Here is a 17,791-nt window from a genome sequence, read left to right as displayed (position 1 = left end):
GTGTTGGGGGTAAGGGGTCATAGGTGAGGGGTGATGGGGGAATGGGGCTGTGAGGATGTGGGTTTGTGATGTCCCCTGGCCACGGGGCCGTGCCTCCCCGGGCCCCGACCCCCAGGCCCCGGGCCCCGACCCCCAGGCCCCGGGCCCCGACCCCCAGGCCCCGGGCCCGGCCGCGCCTCTCACCCTGTCCTCGGTGTACTCCTCCAGGCCGCCCCGCCGCCTCAGCTCGCTCATGGTGCCCCGGGCCGCGGCCTCCAGGCTCCAGGCTGCACGGCCCTCCCCCGCTCACTCACTCACACACACACGGTCTCTCTCACCGCCGGCTCCCGGCTCCTTCTCAACAAACCCTCCCGGGGAGCCGAGGGCCTCGGCTGTCAAGGTTCCCCCTTCAGCCGCTCCTCCCAGCCCCGCTGGTCCGCCCACATTCTGGTCCTCCGGCCGCCAGGGGCAGGAGAGCGGCTCTACTGCAGGCTCCTGAATGGTCCTCCGGCCACTAGGGGCAGCAGAGCGGTGCCGCTGCAGGCTCCTTAATAGTCCTCCGGCCACTAGGGGCAGCAGAGCGGCGCTGCTGCAGGCTCCTTAATGGTCCTCCGGCCAGTAGGGGCAGCAGAGCGGCGCTGCAGCAGGCTCCTTAATGGTCCTCCGGCCACTAGGGGCAGCAGAGCGGCGCTGCTGCAGGCTCCTTAATGGTCCTCCGGCCAGTAGGGGCAATAGAGCGGCGCTGCTGAGAGCGCCTCCCAGCCCTGTTTGCACAGAGAAACAAACTGAGACTTCTACAAATTGGAGCAAAATTCCTTTCGGAGAAAAATAAAATTTGCAAAGACACGTGTTTATTGCAATGAGTTAGCAGGATTATTTATTCGGCGTGAGCGTGACGTGGACTTTGCTGCTGCAACATGCATCCACCGAATTAACCCAAAATGCAACGATCTCCATGTTGTTCTCCCCTGGCCCTGGCCCTGGCTGCAGCAGCATTTGCAAATGCCTGTGCCCCAGCAGTGCCATGTTGCAATGTCTGGTATGTCTCCAAGAGGAGATTGCAATTGACATAGAAAGATGCAAAAAAAAGGGCTTTGTTTCTTTTTTTGTGTGTGAAATGACGGAGAGGAGGGACTTGGGAAGGGAAGGGCAGGGTTTGGCGCCGTTACCATATATGGCATGGTTGATTTGCATGAGGTTATATGAGGAAGTGAGAGAGGTGCAGGCCTTCTCATTTCCTGCACAGCCTGAGTGAGTGTGGTTGGGCTGTGCAGTTCCCTGGCCTGCTCCTCTCTGTTGCTGCTGCTGCTGTGGGAGCTCCGTCCACCCCTGTTGCCAAGATGTTCGAGGCTCGCCTGGTGCAGGGCAGCATCCTGAAGAAGGTGCTGGAGGCCCTCAAGGACCTCATCACCGAGGCGTGTTGGGATATCAGCTCGACCGGCATCAGCCTGCAGTCCATGGACAGCTCGCACGTCTCCCTGGTGCAGCTGACCCTGCGCAGCGATGGCTTCGACACTTACCGCTGTGACCGGAACCTGGCCATGGGGGTCAACCTGAGCAGGTCAGTCAGTGGCTGCAGGAACGTTTACCCTCCCCCCCCCCCCCCCCCCCCAACCTACCACCACCCCCCATCACCCACCCCCCCCACCCATCACCCACCCACCCACCCACCCCCCATCACCCACCCACCCCCCATCACCCACCCACCACCCACCCACCCCCCATCACCCACCCACCACCCACCCACCCCCCATCACCCACCCACCACCCACCCACCCCCCATCACCCACCCACCACCCACCCACCCCCCCCCCCACCACCACCCCCCACCACCACCCCCCACCACCACCCCCCACCACCACCCCCCACCACCACCCCCCACCACCACCACCACAAATCTCCCCCCAATCTCCCGGGCTGCTAACTGTGAGCAGGAGAGCGGCGCTACTGCAGCTTGCCGGGTTGTTGTTGTTGTTGTTGTTGTTGGAGGAGGAGGAGGGGGGGTAGTTGAAGTGGGTTGTACCCTCTTTCTCTTCTCCCCCCCCCTTCGGCCCATTGCCCTCCTGCTGCTCCTCCTTTTGGATGTGTTTGTGCACCGAAAAAGGCGCCAGCTGCCGGCCGGTGACGTCAGCGGCGCGCCAAAGGCCGGCTTGGCGGGAAACTGTATCCAGTTGATTGATTGAGAAGAGACGGGGATACATTGTATCAATCTCACAGAGTGATACAGTCTCACTCCCTGCAAACTATCACCTCCCCCAGGGCTTGCACCCATGGACATGGACAGCACACAAAACAGTCCGTGCCGACCATCCATCCAGTCCCATTTGGCCCCTATCCCTCCAAACCCCATCCTGATGCCTTTTTGAATGGTGAGTTTGCTCATTTCCAAAGATTCTGCGTGGAAAACATAACCCTTTTTTTTTAATCTTTCCCCTCTCATCCTAAACCTATGCCCACCACTTTTGCACTACCTCCCAGCCCAGGGCAAAGACCTTGCCTATATACTCCATCCAAGCCCCTCATGATTTTGTCAACCTCTATAAGGTCACCCCTCCAGTCTCCGACGCTCCAGGGAAAACAGCCCCAGCTTGTTCAGCCTCTCCCTGTAGCTCAAACCCTCCAATCCTGCCAACCTTCTTGTCGATCTTTTCTGAACCCTTTCATGTTTCACAACATCTTTGCTATAGCAGGGAGACCAGAACTGAATGCAGTATTCCCACAGTAGCCTAACCAATGTCCTGTACAGCTGCAACATAACCTCCCAACTCCTGTACTCAATACTCTGACCAATAAAGGAAAGCATACCAAACACGTTCCTAATGAAGGGCTTTTGCCCGAAACGTCGATTTCGAAGCTCCCTTGGATGCTGCCTGAACTGCTGTGCTCTTCCAGCACCACGAATCCAGAATCTGGTTTCCAGCATCTGCAGTCATTGTTTTTACTGCTTTCACTATCCTATCTACCTGTGACTCTACTTTCAAGGAGCTGTGAACCTGCTCTCCAAGGTCTCTTTGTTCGGCATCACTCCCCAGGACCTTACCATTAAGTGTATAAGTCCTGCTCTGATTTGCTTTCCCAAAATGCAGCACCTCCCATTTATCTGAATTAAACTCCCATCTGTCACTTCTCAGCCCATTGGCCCATCTGGTCCAGATCCTGTTGTAATCTGAGGTATCCTTCTTTGCTGTCCATGACACCTCCAATTTTGGTGTCATCTGTAAACTTACTAACTGTACCTCTTATGCTCGCATCCAAATCATTTATATAAATTATGAAAAGCAGTGGACTTAGCACCGATCCTTGTGGCACTCCACTGGTCACAAGCCTCCAGTCTGAAAAACAAACCTCCTCCACCACCCTCTGTCTTTCTACCTTTTGAGCCAATTCTGTATCCAGATGGCTAGTTCTCCCTGTATTCCGTGAGATCAAACCTTGCTCACCAGTCTCCCATGGGGAACCTTGTCCCAGCTTTCACTACCACCCTGAGTGAGCAGGGTGTCGGTATTCTGAGTGCTGGGTGCTGGAGATGTGAAATTCAAGAGCAGATCACACAATTCATGTCCTATACCAGGGGTTGGCTTTTTGTCAGGGTGGAATAGGCAGGTGATTCCTGTGTGGAAATCAATTCTTTCTCTGTCTCCCTGCATTCCTTGTAATTGTTGATGTGTCTCACTGATAGGTTGGCTGACACTGGGTCAGACTGGTGAGTGACAGCGATCTCTGTTTTTGTCTGCTTTCCCTTACAGCATGTCCAAGATTCTGAAATGTGCAGGCAATGACGACATCATCACCCTGAGAGCTGAGGACAATGCAGACACACTGGCTCTGGTCTTTGAGTCACAGAGTGAGTATTGGGTGCTCCCTCTAACCCCTCCACCTCCGAGTCTGTCCCCGACATGGGGACTGCACTGGTTGGTTCAGCAGCATCAAATATCCTGTGCTGCCTATCCATAACTGCTCGGCACCCATGGGCCAGTTGGCTGCTCAAGGTAGATTGGGAGGTGGGGAGTGTCATGCTGTTTGAAAGAGCTCCCCACTCTGACTTCAGTCACCGCCATCCCAATGAGTGTTCTTCCAAGGTGCATCCAACATCAATGACCAGGTCCCCACTGAGGCTGCTCTGTAACTCTGAGGCAGCACACCAACACGCGCTGTCTTTATTTACACAGAGTTCTTCTTCCTCACTCGGATTCTGTTTCCAGTTCTGTTCAGGGTCTCGTCTGGAGCTTAGAAAACCTCCTGTCTCCTAGCTACAGTTGTTTCTCTCTTGCCTATTGGATCAGCCCTCTGTATTCATCACTCAGAGCCTGTCTGGTTATAAACTTCCCAAAAGGGAAGTCAAGTAAGTGGCTCGCTGTGGGTGCCATTCCGATGTGACAGTGGCAGGCCGTGAGGAATATTGACATGGCCTCCGACACCGTGTCGCTGTGCTGAGTGTGGGCTGTTCTGTGCACTGAACGTGGGTGTGTTCCCCTGACCGCGTGTCTCTCTTCACAGACCAGGAGAAAGTCTCCGATTACGAGATGAAGCTGATGGATTTGGATGTGGAGCAGCTCGGAATCCCGGTGAGTACGTTTGAAGGCATTGAGGAAGGATAGAGATGGCGTTGGCCATCTGTCACCTGCTCAGCTTGTGGTTTCACGCTGAAAGTTAGCGTGGCTTTGGGCAGACTCTGGAAAATGCAGTCACCAGGATACTTGGCTTCTCAAATTGTGACAGCACGGAAACAGACCCTTCGAACCACAGTGTGAGAGAGAAAGTTGCCCCTCGGGTCCCTTTTCAATCTTTAACCTCTCACCTTAAAGTTACGCCCTCTAGTTGTAAATTCCCCAACCTTCGGGGGAAAGCCCTCGGTTGTTCAGCTTAGCTATGACCCTTGCGGTTTTATAAACCTCCAGAAGGTCACTCCTCAGTCTCCTACACTCCAGGGATAAAATGTCCCATTCTCTCCTGAAAATCAAACCCTCCGATCCCGATAAGGTTCCAGTAGATATCTTCTGCACCCGCGCCAATTTATTATCCCTGCTCTCGCAGGGTGTGGCATCATGGTAGTATTCATATCTCTGAGACAGGAGACCCTGGTTCAAGTCCTGCTTGTTACAGAGCTGTGCAATAACATCTCGGACCAGGCGGATGAGACAATAGCTAGTCCTTTGATATTTCAAGGAATCCTTTGGCAATATTGCTGGGTCTATGTTCTGTCTTTTTCTAACACTGTAATTATCGGAACAGGAATAGACCATTCGGCCCCTCAAGCAGGATCGTGTCTGATTTGACATTCCGCACGTCCACTTGTCTGACCTTTCCACACAAACCTTGATTCCCTGTCTGATGGCTTATCTGGCTGACTCGGCCTTGAGTCTGACAATCTTCCCCACCCCCCCACAGACACACATACACACACACACAGCTCTCTGGGGCAAGCAGTTCCAGAGACGCTCCAAGCCCTCCGAGAGAAGGCATCCCTGCTCATCTCAATCTTCACTTGTCAGCCTTGGAATTCTGGGCCTAACCATTGTGTCCTGCCTGCCTATTCAGGAGCAAGAGTACAGCTGTGTGGTGAAGATGCCATCTGGAGAATTTGCCAGGATCTGTCGGGATTTGAGTCAGATTGGTGACGCGGTGGTGATCTCCTGTGCCAAGGATGGGGTGAAATTCTCTGCAAGCGGAGAGCTGGGGACCGGGAACGTCAAACTGTCTCAGACCAGCAATGTGGACAAGGAGGAAGATGCAGTAAGTCAGTCAGTGCAGTGTCTGTGCAGCTTGCTGCCGCAGGGCCTGTTGGGACAGGTGTGAGCCTACCTCGTGGCGTCCTCACACAGTCGTACTGGCTGGGTTGTGATGGTGGTGTCAGGTAATTCCCAGGTAGCAGCAATCAAAGCTTGGTCCTGCACACTCCAGTAACACTACTAACCATGGACTGCTCTGTCTGAGAGGGCCAAGTCAATTCGATTAGATTCCCGACAGTGTGGAAACAGGCCCTTCGGCCCAACAAGTCCACACCGACCCTCCGAAGAGCAACCCACCCAGACCAATTTCCCTCGGACTAATGCACCTATCACGATGGGCAATTTAGCACAGCCAGTTCACCTGACCTGCACATCTTTGGAGTGTGGGAGGAAACCGGAGCATCCGGAAGAAACCCATACAGACATGGGGAGAATGTGTAAACTCCACACAGGCAGTTGCCCGAGGTGGGAATCAAACCTGGGGACCCTGACACTGTGAGGCAGCAGTGCTCGCCACTGTGCCACCCACATACTGCTGCTTTAACCTGAGGGGTACCTCAGTTAAGGGGTTGGGGGTTAAGAGGTGGAGAATGAGAGTCTTCCATAGTTACCTCAGCAGGAGTGGGATTTGAGCTCACGCTGGTGGTGTCACCCTGCATTGGAAACCCAGCCGTCCTGCCAACTGAGCTAGCTGACAGCCTCCATAGACATTGGGGAGACAGGGTGAGCTGTACATGTCACTGTGTCAGGGCTGATAGTGTTGGGGTATCTTAGCCTGCTGCCTGGCTGGGTCAGTGAGTGTATGGTTTGGTCAGCTCTGTCCGTGTTCCTGTCTCTGTCATTAACGGGTGATCTGAAAGGTTGTCCTCTGTCCGGCAGGTGACCATTGAGATGAACGAACCTGTGCAGTTGACGTTTGCTCTACAATACCTGAATTTCTTCACGAAGGCCACCCCCCTGTCACCGACAGTGACCCTCAGCATGTCTGCGGATATCCCTCTCGGTAAGTCGCCAAACTCTACTCCTTGCTTTGACCCCCTCTGTTCGTTCCCAGCTGAAGTACGTTGGGGTGCTGGCAATGGACCTGCCTCTGGGCCAAGGAGGTCCTGGTTGACCTGCCTCCTGCCCTGGAGTGGAGTATGGGTTACCAGAGCCATGGTTGAGAGTTTATCTCAGTGGGGTGCTCCCCTCAATGCTGTGTTGTACTGTTAATTCCCTGTGTCTAGCCTCCCACTCTGATCTCCAGGGACCCGTCTGCATGTCCCCAGTGTATAGAGTCATACCGCACCGAAACAGACCCTTTGGCCCAACCAGTCTGTGCTGACCATAATCCCAACCTAAACTGGTCCCACCTGCCTGCTCCTGGTCCACATCCCTCCAAACCTGTGCTGTTCATGAATTTATCCAAATATTTCTTTAAACATTATAATTATACCCACATCCACCACTTGCCCAGGGACCTCATTCCAAATGTGAACCACCCATGTGTGAAAACTTTGTCCCTCGTGTCTTTTTTAAATCTCTCCTTTTGCCTTAAACACATGCCCTCATAGTCTTGAAACACCTACCCGAGGAAAAAGACAACTCCCGTTGACCCTATCTATACCCCTTAATATTTTATTAACTTCTATTAGGTCACCTCTCAACGTCCTCTGGTCCAGTGGACAAGGTTCCAGCCTCTCCTTATACCTTAAACACAACATTTTGGTAAATCTTGTCTGTTTCCTCTCCAGTTTCATAACCTCCTTTCTATATCTGGGTAAAGTTGGGCATAGTATTCGTTGGTCTCACCAATGTGCTGTCCAAACTCAACATGGCATCCCAACTCCTGGACTCCACCAACTGAGCAACAAAGACAAGCAGGCAACATGCCTTTTTATATGTGATACAAACTTGAAAGAATGATGGGCCTGACCCCCCCCCCCCCCTCCCCCCAGTTGCCTCTATTGTCCAACACTCCCCAGGGTCCTACCGTTAACTGTCTAAGTCTGATCCCTGTGTGTTTTAGCGTTCAGAGCTCTGTGCTCAGTCCCAGTCCTGCCGGGGGTCAGTCAAAGATCAGCCACGTCCTTTTTGGAATGATTGTCTGTGACGGACAAAGAGTTTGGGATGACGGTGGGGAGTGGGCTGGAGGGGAGTGGGCTTGGCTGCCTCCCAGTGGTGTCAAGCTGCGCTGCACACTTGGTGGAAGATGATCAGGTGGGAGTCCTGTGCCGAGCATCACCACCCCCCAAGGCCCTGCAGTGTGCCTGGGGAGAGGGATCAGCACTCTCACAGGTGCTGCCTCTGAGTGAGATGTGAGGGACACCAGCTCTGCCTATCTCCGCAGGATCGGAAAGATCCTGTTGAACCGGAACAGTGGGGAGTTTTCTCCTTCTGATTGATGTCCCTGAACTTTGGGGGAATATGACTGTTCCTGACACACACACACTTCCAGAAGCTGGGAAAGGTACCGCAGAAATGCATGTCTTCCCTCCTGGATGCTGAATGGGGAGGGGAGGTGGGGGGAGGGGAGTTATAGCTCTTATTCTGGGTCTTTCCACCTGGTGATTGATTCTGTGTGTTCCTTGTTATTTTTCTCTCTTTGCCTTGCCAGTGGTGGAGTACAAGATCGCTGATATGGGTCATATCAAGTATTACCTGGCCCCCAAGATTGAAGATGAGGAAACCTCTTAAAGGCTGCAGCGTGTGTGGTACAGGCTGACTGTCGGACAGGTGGACTCACGGCACACACACACACACACAGACTGCTCATAGATCACTCCCAAGCTACAGATGGAGCTTCCATCTCTGTTACAACCCGAGACTCTTCCAGGCTCCACTCTCCCTGTCCGTCCCGAAGTTTGTTTTGTAGATATTTTATGTAAATATGTTGTGCGACGTGAAAGGGCTTTTTGTAAGATGGAGGGGAAAGGCAGCCAATAAACCATGGTTTTTTTTGTGATACCGGTGGTCTGTGTCTCACCTTGGAGAGCACACGTTGAGAGTTCAGCCAGTGTTAGCATGAGCATGGTAAACGTGTGCAGGTTCAGCTGACATGCCTTGTCCTGAGAAAACCGAGGAACAATGGCCTACCAGGGTCACCACTGGGCCCTTAATCCACAAACCCAGCTTAATGTCCTGGAGACCTGGGTTTGATGGTGGACTGTCAATTCAAGCAAAATCTGGAATCCAGAGTTGACCGATGACCACTAATCCATTGTTGGAAAACCTGTACCTGGTTCCCTTTGGGGAAGAAAACTGCCATCCTTCCCTGGCCTGGCCGACACCTGACTCCAGTCCCACAGTAATATCATTGAGAGGCAGCCAGTGCTTGCCTGTCAGTGACCCCCTGGTCCTATGAATTAATTTGTACATATGGGAGGCACAGTGGCTCAGTGGTTAGCATTGCTGCCTCACAGCATCAGGGACCTGGGTTTGATTCTGTGGGTACCTTGGCAAGAGATTCCAGGTTGACCCTGTCCCTGTCGGTGCTGCAGAAATGGACAATGAATCATGGGTAAAATGTGTCTGTATTGGTAAACAATTTCAACCCCAGCCCCTCGTCCAAACCCCTTGTGCCTGGGATCCTCGTTCGTGCCAAGTGCAGATTGCTTGGGCTTTGCTGATGAAGCCTGCCTGTTGTTAGGAATCACTGAGCTGTTCTCAGTGTTGTCCCTTGTGCAAAGATTCTGATCATCCTGATTGCCAGATTACTTGGCCAATGAGCCTGGACTACCCTGAGTGACCAGGCCCTGATTATTGGTCCAACCTGCAAATCCCTCTTTCTGGCTCTGCCTCCAAGTGACGTTCCTTCCCAAGTTAATTGGACATGCAATCTGTTTGATTGTCTGGAGGATAATCTGGACCAGTAAAATCCCCATATACACTGATATGTTTTAAAAAGATATTTTAATTCCCCACAAGCAACATAAAGGAATTGCACAGACTTTTATAGTAAAGAAAACAAACTGAATGCAGCATTGATTCAGCACAAGGGGCAACTAGTGTTTGAAACTGCTGAAATATATTCCTCGATTAATGTTTCTTAACATTAGCTAAAAACCATGATATTGCAGTCTGCTTCACCGTCCACTTTGTGGAATTTCTCTCCCAAAGCAGTAAGCAGTTGTTCACCCAGATTTCCATTTCTGGCCCAGGAAAACCCATTCCAAGTTTTTTTCACATCTGCATCTTGTGACAAATGAAATGAATCTTCTGGACTTGGATAATCACCTTGTTCCACCCAAAATGTTCACTGTTAACAATGATTGAAATCAGATCTTGTGTATGTGTTTACTTCCTGGTTGTGGGCAGGAGGGATTGTTTCGCTCGGTTGGTTGGTATATGACACCAATGTAGTTGACCAACCATAATGGCTGTGGTTACTCTGTGCCTCAACCCTTCCCTTTGCCTGAGGTGTGTTGACCCTCCGGTTAAACCATCATCAATCTTCTCTCTGTGTCTCTGTCTCTCTCTCTGCTTGTGTGTCTCCCTCACTTGTCAATATTGAAGTGATCACAGCATTGTGTAATTCCACTACACACGACAGAGTGTACAGGCAGCTCAACACACAACTGCTCCTTCATGAGTATCTTGGTGAGAGATTCCAAGTTGACCCTGTTCCTGTCAGTACTGAAGAAATGGCCAGTCTGTCTCTGTGTGTGTCTCTCTCTTATCGCTCTCCTGTCTCTGAGAGGCCAACTCCAAGTCCTCAGAGACTGTAGCGATTTGACTGACTGGTTCCCACAATGGCCCTCGTCCTGCAGTTGCTCTGTCATTGTGTTTCCATACACCCAGGGGGTGCAGCAAATGGCACAAAGCTGCTCCAGAAATACCTGAACGATCTTCGAAGGGTGTTCCCTGGAGCACAGTTTGTGCTTGCTTTGAGGAGCCTTGGCCAAATGCATACCCCTGTCCAGGTGAAATGTGCCTGTCAGTCACCCTTCGGTCTGGATTCTGTTCTGTCACATGCTGGATCAAAATCCAGGAGACCCACAGTGATGGGGGTCTCTGCATTCCAAGCAAGTTCCCTACCTTCACCAGGGAATGGGCTTTTCCAATCACATCCCCATTCCCTGATGTTCAGGCGAGTCAAGTGAGTGACCCTGACAAGATCTCTCTCATTCCCAAGGCCGCAGGTTGGATTTGGGAGCATCCAACTTGTTGCTGCTTCCTGGGAAGGCAGGTCTTTGAAGCACCTCAGGGCTGTCTGTTCTGCCCAGGGTGAGACGGTAGGAAATTGGCCGTTCCGAGACTTCCTGGATTGTGACTCCCCTTCTCCCTCAATCAGGAGCAGGAACCCCAGCCGAAACTTTTCCGATCCAGTGACTGAGACCCTGATGGATCGAAACAGGCAAGTCACTGACCGTGTGTGGAGAGAGGCTGGAATAGGACGGTCTTTGTCAAGGTTCGTCCTGGGATGCAGTACTCTGTGCTGTCTCCCCTCACCACTCCCACCCCTCCCCACAGGCTTATCCCAAGGGTGCAGAGAGAGAGAAACCTTCACTGATGCTGAAGAACCCTCAACTCCGGGAAAGATGCTATGTCGTCCTGCCGGCCTCTCAGTGCAAAGAGCTGTGGATGACCGAGTGTCACAGACTGGGCCATTCCCAGGCGCAGCAATGAGGGGATGCAGTCAGGCTTGGAGCAGACTGCGGAGACTCCCTGAGAATGGGGAGAGGTCCCTGCAGTGATTCACCATGAGGTGGGTATTCTCCATCCCCACACACCAGGGCTCTGACGTGTTTCAGGTTTCATTGTCACCTGCAGGATGGTGCAGAAACTCAGCAGGCTTTGGTAGGATCCCAGGACAGGGGATTTTGGCTGAGCATTTGGAGTCTGGGATGACTCCAGAGGCTGGGAATTGAGAGTGGAGTGAAATCCCTTGGAGCACCACCTGAAGGAATCCTCTTCCTCCTCCAGAGTGTGAGGGCAGCATCAGATGGTTCTGTTAGTGACCATTCGGAATTCTGAAGTGAACCTCCGAGCAAAGCACCACAGGGTTTGGAATTTGGCAGAGTATTGGAGGAGATCTTGTTGATCAAAGAGCTCATGATGGGGTCGGTCAGGAGAACGCAGATCTCGAAAGGGAAAGACCATTTGGAACAGAGATGGTGTGGGATACTTTCCCCTGGGGAGCCACAGGTTGTTTTATCAGTGTCAGTTCCTCTCACTCGTGATACCTGGGGAGGTGGGTGAGGGGGAAGGTGTGACGTTGTAGTAGAGCAGCTTCCATGATCTTTGTTGAGTGGGCTAGCAGAGTTGAGGGACTGAATGGCTTGTTCCAGCTTCCCTGAGCTTACTTGCTGCACCCACCAGATGGCAGTAAGTACTTCCCGACGGGCCAAGGTGACTGTGTGCAGTGTGTTCTGCACAGACAGAGTGACTCAGCATGTTTATGCATCAACGAAGTGCCCTGGAGCACTGTCCTGTTCTCCCACTTGCTTGCAACAGCATGGATCTGTCCTGTCCCACTTCCCAGGCCCTCCAGTTACTTTGTCCCGGAGCCCATGAGTCTCTCAGTCTGACCCAGTTCCACACCACGGGTGACAGGACAATCAGGGTGACCCCCTCATTCACCCATTCGGCACCTCCTGGAAATATCACTGGCTCAACCCCAAGTGTGGGGAAAGGGGAATCTTCATTTCCTTTCACACTCTTTCACTTCTCCATACACTTCATGGTAAGGTCCTCGGGAGTGTTGTTGAACAAAGAGACCTTGGAGTGCAGGTCCATAGCTCCTTGAAAATGGAGTCGCAGGTAGATAGGATAGTGAAGAAGGCGTTTGGTATGCTTTCCTTTATCGGTCAGAGTATTGAGTACAGGAGTTGGGAGGTCATGTTGCAGCTGTACAGGACATTGGTTAGGCCACTGTTGGAATATTGCGTGCAATTCTGGTCTCCTTCCTATCGGAAGGATGTTGTGAAACGTGAAAGAATGCGGAAAAGATTTACAAGGATGTTGGCAGGGTTGGAGGATTTGAGGTATAGGGAGAGGCTGAACAGGCTGGGGCTGTTTTCCCTGGAGCGTCAGAGGCTGAGTGGTGAGTGGTGACTTTATATAGAGGTCACACAGAGGGTGGTACGTGTATTGAATGAGCTGCCAGAGGAAGTGGTGGAGGCTGGGACAATTGCAACATTTAAGAGCATCTGGATGGGTATATGAATAGGGAGGGTTTGGAGGGATATGGGCCAGGTGCTGGCAGGTGGGACTAGATTGGGTCGGGATATCTGGTCGGCATGGACAGGTTGGACCGAAGGGTCTGTTTCCGTGATGTACATCTCTATGACTATGGCTGACCTACTCACCCAATCCCCCCACCTTCCACTTCACAGGAACCACTCACCAAACAATGAGGGGAATCCACATTTCTTTCCCCTGCCCCAGGTAACTCAGTTCTGAGTGCTGGCTGATCACCTGTGTGTGGCTTCACCTATGGCACACCTTGTTCAAAGATCACTCCCTTACCAAAGAATGGGGATGGGGGGGGGTTTTGTTTCTAACCCGTTTCCCTCACCTCACCGCTTCCCCCCCCCACCTCCACCCTCACTGCTCCGTGCCCAAGGATGACTGTGAGTAATTGTCAGCGCATGCGATGGGGTGAGTGAGGAAGGGAGCAGGGTAGTGCAATTACCGCCCACCCCCCCCCGAACTGTGTGACTCAGTCAGATTGTCTCCCTGGTTCCTAATCTGCGTCCTGTTCACTCACGGAACTGCAGAAGGAACAGGGCTCCCTGTGGAATCCTTCCAAGTGTGTCAAAGAGGCTGAGGCAGGAAGACGAGGGAAGACATTGTTTCGTTCCCAGTGTGGGTGATGTATGAGCCTTACCACACAGTGACCTCAAGCAATTCAAGGCATTTACAATCAGCGAGCTGCTTAGATATCAGCAGAAGCACTTTCTTAATCTTAAATAAACAAGAACCTGTCACATTTCAGATAAAGAGAGACTGAGATAAAAGGAGAAATAGAGTCTTCCTATACCAAACAAAACTGAAAAAACTGTGGATGCTAGAAATCTGAAACAAAACCAGACATTGTTGAAAAAACTCAGCAGGTCTGGCAGCTTCTGTGGAGAGAAGTCAGAGTTAGTGTTTACGGTTCACCGAGCATTGCTCAGAATTGTTTTCCAACCTGCCTGGGGTGGAGGCCCTGTTTCTTTAAGGTTAAGGAGGTGCTTCTGCTGATATATCAGCTCACTGACTGTAAATGCCTTGAATTGCTGGAGGACACTGCAGATTAGCAGGGAATGACAGCACGGCCACATAGAAAGAACACGCGATATCATTCTGAGTCAGACTGCTGAGAGGGTAAAGTGAAACAGGCCACCAGCACACCCACAGCCGAGTCCCTTTCCCAAAGGCAATAAGTCTCACACATCACCCACACTGGGAACGAAACGATGTCTTCCCTCGTCTTCCTTCCTCAGTGTCTTTGACACACTTGGAAGGATTCCACAGGGAGCTCTGTTCCTTATCTCATTCCCCGACCCTCCACCAGGACCCTCCATCTCCTGCAGTTCAGCCAATTTTGTATCCAGTTGGCAAGCTCACCCAGAATCCCTTCTGATCCAACTTTACTCGTTAGTCTTACCATGCAGAACCTTGTCAAAGGCTTGACTAAAGTCCATGGTAAACGTCATTAATCACTCTGCCCTCATCAGTCTTCTTGGTTTCCTTCCTCAAAAAAACTTGGTTTAGTTTGTGAGACACTATTTCCCTCACACAAAACCACGCTGACTATCTCAAATCATTCCTTGTCTCTCCAAATGCAGAGAAATCCCATCGTTCAGAATCACTTCCCAACAACCCACCCACGAGCAACGTCAACCTCACAGGTCTCTCGTTTGGAGCTTTCTCCTTCCATCCCTCTTTTGAAATAAAGGTACATCATTCGCCATCCTCCAGTCATCTGGCACCTCACCCATCGTTTTCGATGAGACAAATATTCCTTCGAAGGGCCCCACAATTTCCTCTCTGAATTCCCACAAAGCTCTGGGATACACTGGATGGGGTCCAAGAGATTCAGCCCCTTTGTATTTTCTAAGACCTCCAGCATTTCCTGTTCTGTAATGTGAACACTTTTCATAACACCAATATTTATTTCCCTGAGTTCTCCAGCCTCCACTTCTTGCTCCACAATAAAAAGTGACTCAAAATAGTAATTAAATATTATTCGAAACTCCTATGGTTCAACACAAAGATGACCACTTTGATCTTTCAGGGGCCCTACTCTCTGTTTGGTTGCTCTCTTGTGTTTAATGTACTTATAAAATCTCTTTGGATGATCTTTAACCTTACTCCGAGTCATAGAGATGTACAGCATGGAAACAGACCCTTCGGTCCAACTCATCCATGCTGGCCAGATATCCCAACCCAATCTAGTACCTTTTGCCAGCACTTGGCCCATATCCCTCCAAACCCTTCCTATTCATATACCCAATCAGATGCCTTTTAAGCAAATCTTAGCAGGACTGAGACACTTAATGGTCAGGTCCTAGGGAGTGTTGCTGAACAAAGAGACCTTGGAGTGCAGGTTCATAGCTCCTTGAAAGTGGAGTTGCAGGTAGATAGGATGGTGAAGAAGGCATTTGGTATGCTTTCCTTTAATGGTCAGAGTATTGAGTACAGGAGTTGGGATGTCATGTTGTGTTTATACAGGACACTGTTAGAATATTGTGTGCAATTCTGGTCTCCTTCCTATCGGAAAGATGTTGTGAAACTTCAAAAGGGTTCAGAAAAGATTTACAAGGATGTTGCCAGGGTTGGAGGATTTGAGCTACAGGGAGAGGCTGAACAGGCTGGGGCTGTTTTCCCTGGAGCGTCGGAGACTGAGGGGTGACTTTATCGAGGTTTGTAAAATCATGAGGGGCACAGATGGGATAAATAGACAAAGTCTTTTCACTGGGGTGGGGGAGTCCAGAACCAGAGGGGATAGGTTTAGGATGAGAGGGGAAAGATATAAAAGAGACCTCAGGGGCAACTTTTTCACGCAGAGGGTGGTACGTGTATGGAATGAGCTGCCAGAGGATGTGGTGGAGGTTGGTACAAAGACAACATTTAAAAGGCATCTGGATGGGTACATGAATAGGAAGGGTTTGGAGGGATATGCTTGCAAATGGGACTAGATTAGGTCAGGATAACTGGTCAGCATGTACCAGTTGGACTGAAGGGTCTGTTTCTGTGCTGTACATCTCTATGACTCTATGAACCGATGCTCCAATCAATTTATTCGATCGAACAGGATTCACAACCAATGACATTTAATGCAGATATAATCCTCAGTGACACGTAAACTCTCCTGAAACTCCCACATTCGACAAGAAGAGCATATCACTCTCTTAAAGGCCGTTTTGCTCCTTTCAATCTACAGACCCAGAAAATCGCACTGTCTTATTGCTCTGCAAAACCCTGCTCCAGGCAAACTTAATACTTATGGTTTTTAAAATTTAATCAAGAGACAGATCCCATTAAAAAAAACATATAATCAAAAAACAACCCACCCTATCCACTGTTGCAGATTTACAGCAAGGCTATAATTAAAACGATATACGGACCTGTTTCTGTGCTGTGACCTCTCCCAAACAGATGCTTCCAAGATTAGTTGTGAATTTCGCTGTTTGTTAAGTTTTCCAGGACACACTCTGATGTCCAGAGATACATAAATTCAAACAGCAAAGACAGTAACTGTGCAGACTCACTGCTGTGTCAGTTACCAACGTGGGTTTCTCTCTCTCTCTCTCCCCTTTACCGACCATATGCTCACAGCCTTTGTCTGTCTTTCTCCCTTTTCAAAGTGATGTTGTTTTGACTCCTTTTTTCCTCTGAAATTCCAAAACAATTGCAACAGCATATTAAACAGTCATTGCTGCTTCTGAAATTCAAGGAAATCACCTCCCACACCCAAAATACCTCAAAGAAGGAGCAGCCTGTAACAGCCAGAAATCTTTCCTGTCTTCTCTCTTGGATTATCTTCCAGTTGATTGTTTTTCATTCTTGACCAGAATCTCTTTATTCATCGGTTGGGCTCAGCAATCTTCCCAGCCTTCCCTTTCACTCATGCAGGAACATCCTGACTTTGAACCCTGCTTATCAAGTTTATGAAAGCTTCCTGCTCCTCCAAAGTGATATTGAACTGCTGCCGATAACAATGGCTTTGAGACTCGAACTCTTCACAGCTGTTTCAAACCAATTATGGATGTGAACTTTAAAACCTCCATCCAGCAGGTACTTTGACCGTTCCAAGACATTAACAAGCCTTTAAATAATCAGAAAAAAAAACAGAGCTCAGCAGGTCTGGCAGTATCTGGAAAGGGAAGTGAAAGTTCACATTTCATGTCCTCAGATTTCTCTGCGCAGACCTGCTGAGCTTTTCCAGCAACTTCTGGTTTTGTTTCTGATCTGCAGCATCAGTAGTTTGTTTGGTTGACTTTAATAAATCACTTGAATGAATCAGGCTTTTGTTTTTTTTTTCACAGTCAAGACTGGATTGGAAGCAGAGGAGAGCTCAGAAGATGGATGATAACGACCAAAATGGGATTTAATTCTTTCGTCTTTAATGGCCGGACTTCCGACATGTTTCACACAAAGCCTGCTTTGTCACCAGACTTCGACTGCTGTGATTACAAACCTGTTTTTTTACTGGAAGTGACCCTCATCTGTCCTGTTCCCAATGAGTCCTATTGTCTCACCTGCCATCCATAATAAAGGACAAGAGCTCATCTGGGTAATGCTGCAAGTCTCAGTGACACTCTGTAAATCTGTTCCCAGTTCCTCAGTGGGAAGGTCCAATGATAATTCCTGTCATTAGATGACACAGCACACAACAAGGCCATTCTGCCCATTCTACTCCGACTGGCTCTTTTGAAAAAGCTGCCCAAATCATCCTCGCCTGGCCCCAGAGCACTGCACATCTCTCTCGGTTCAATTGGTAAAATCTTCCCCTTTTAACATTTGTGAACACAGTGATTAGACCCGGCCAGGAGGGGGCTGAAAGTTGGTCTGGCCCCATTGCCCGTTCTGAAGTAGGAACAGAACAGGGAGTAGCTGTGTCTTCTTTCTGTTTGACTGCCCTGTGAAGGTGTGAAGGTAATATTGACCAGTTT

At 50.4% G+C, this 17,791-nt stretch overlaps 2 protein-coding genes across 3 annotated transcripts in view; one reads left to right on the top strand and one right to left on the bottom strand.

Moving 5' to 3' along the window:
• The window catches only part of cds2 (CDP-diacylglycerol synthase (phosphatidate cytidylyltransferase) 2), a 36,129-nt gene extending 35,706 nt beyond the window's left edge, over positions 1-423 (bottom strand). The window contains exon 1 of the mRNA XM_072553949.1: positions 184-423. Within this exon, the coding sequence (XP_072410050.1) occupies positions 184-234 (51 nt within the window). The 5' untranslated portion in view covers positions 235-423. The remainder of the gene's footprint in view (positions 1-183) is intronic.
• A 784-nt stretch (positions 424-1,207) lies between these two features.
• Positions 1,208-17,407, top strand: pcna (proliferating cell nuclear antigen). 2 transcript variants are annotated; one of them, XM_072553948.1, is made up of 6 exons: positions 1,208-1,540; positions 3,726-3,823; positions 4,477-4,544; positions 5,518-5,712; positions 6,588-6,711; positions 17,165-17,407. In XM_072553948.1, exons 1-6 carry the CDS (start codon positions 1,320-1,322, stop codon positions 17,206-17,208), a joined length of 750 nt encoding a protein of 249 aa, XP_072410049.1. In that variant the 5' UTR covers positions 1,208-1,319; the 3' UTR covers positions 17,209-17,407. The 2 variants fall into 2 exon arrangements, with proteins under 2 accessions (XP_072410049.1, XP_072410048.1); XM_072553947.1 differs by lacking the exon at positions 17,165-17,407 and adding an exon at positions 8,305-8,652 and having other exon boundaries at positions 1,209-1,540.
• The last annotated feature ends 384 nt before the right edge of the window (positions 17,408-17,791 follow it).

The sequence above is a fragment of the Chiloscyllium punctatum genome, chromosome 35, assembly GCF_047496795.1.
Source record: "Chiloscyllium punctatum isolate Juve2018m chromosome 35, sChiPun1.3, whole genome shotgun sequence".
NCBI lineage: Eukaryota > Metazoa > Chordata > Chondrichthyes > Orectolobiformes > Hemiscylliidae > Chiloscyllium > Chiloscyllium punctatum.
Note: the sequence above shows the minus strand (reverse complement) of the source record. Positions and strands in the feature narration are given on the sequence as shown.

Excerpts from the sequence above, each read along its gene's own strand:
- pcna (XM_072553947.1), top strand. The coding sequence starts at position 1,320 with ATGTTCGAGGCTCGCCTGGTGCAGGGCAGCATCCTGAAGAAGGTGCTG. Across the intron at positions 1,541-3,725 it reads ATGGGGGTCAACCTGAGCAG|CATGTCCAAGATTCTGAAAT; the intron begins GTCAGTCAGTGG and ends TTTCCCTTACAG. Across the intron at positions 4,545-5,517 it reads TGGAGCAGCTCGGAATCCCG|GAGCAAGAGTACAGCTGTGT; the intron begins GTGAGTACGTTT and ends CTGCCTATTCAG.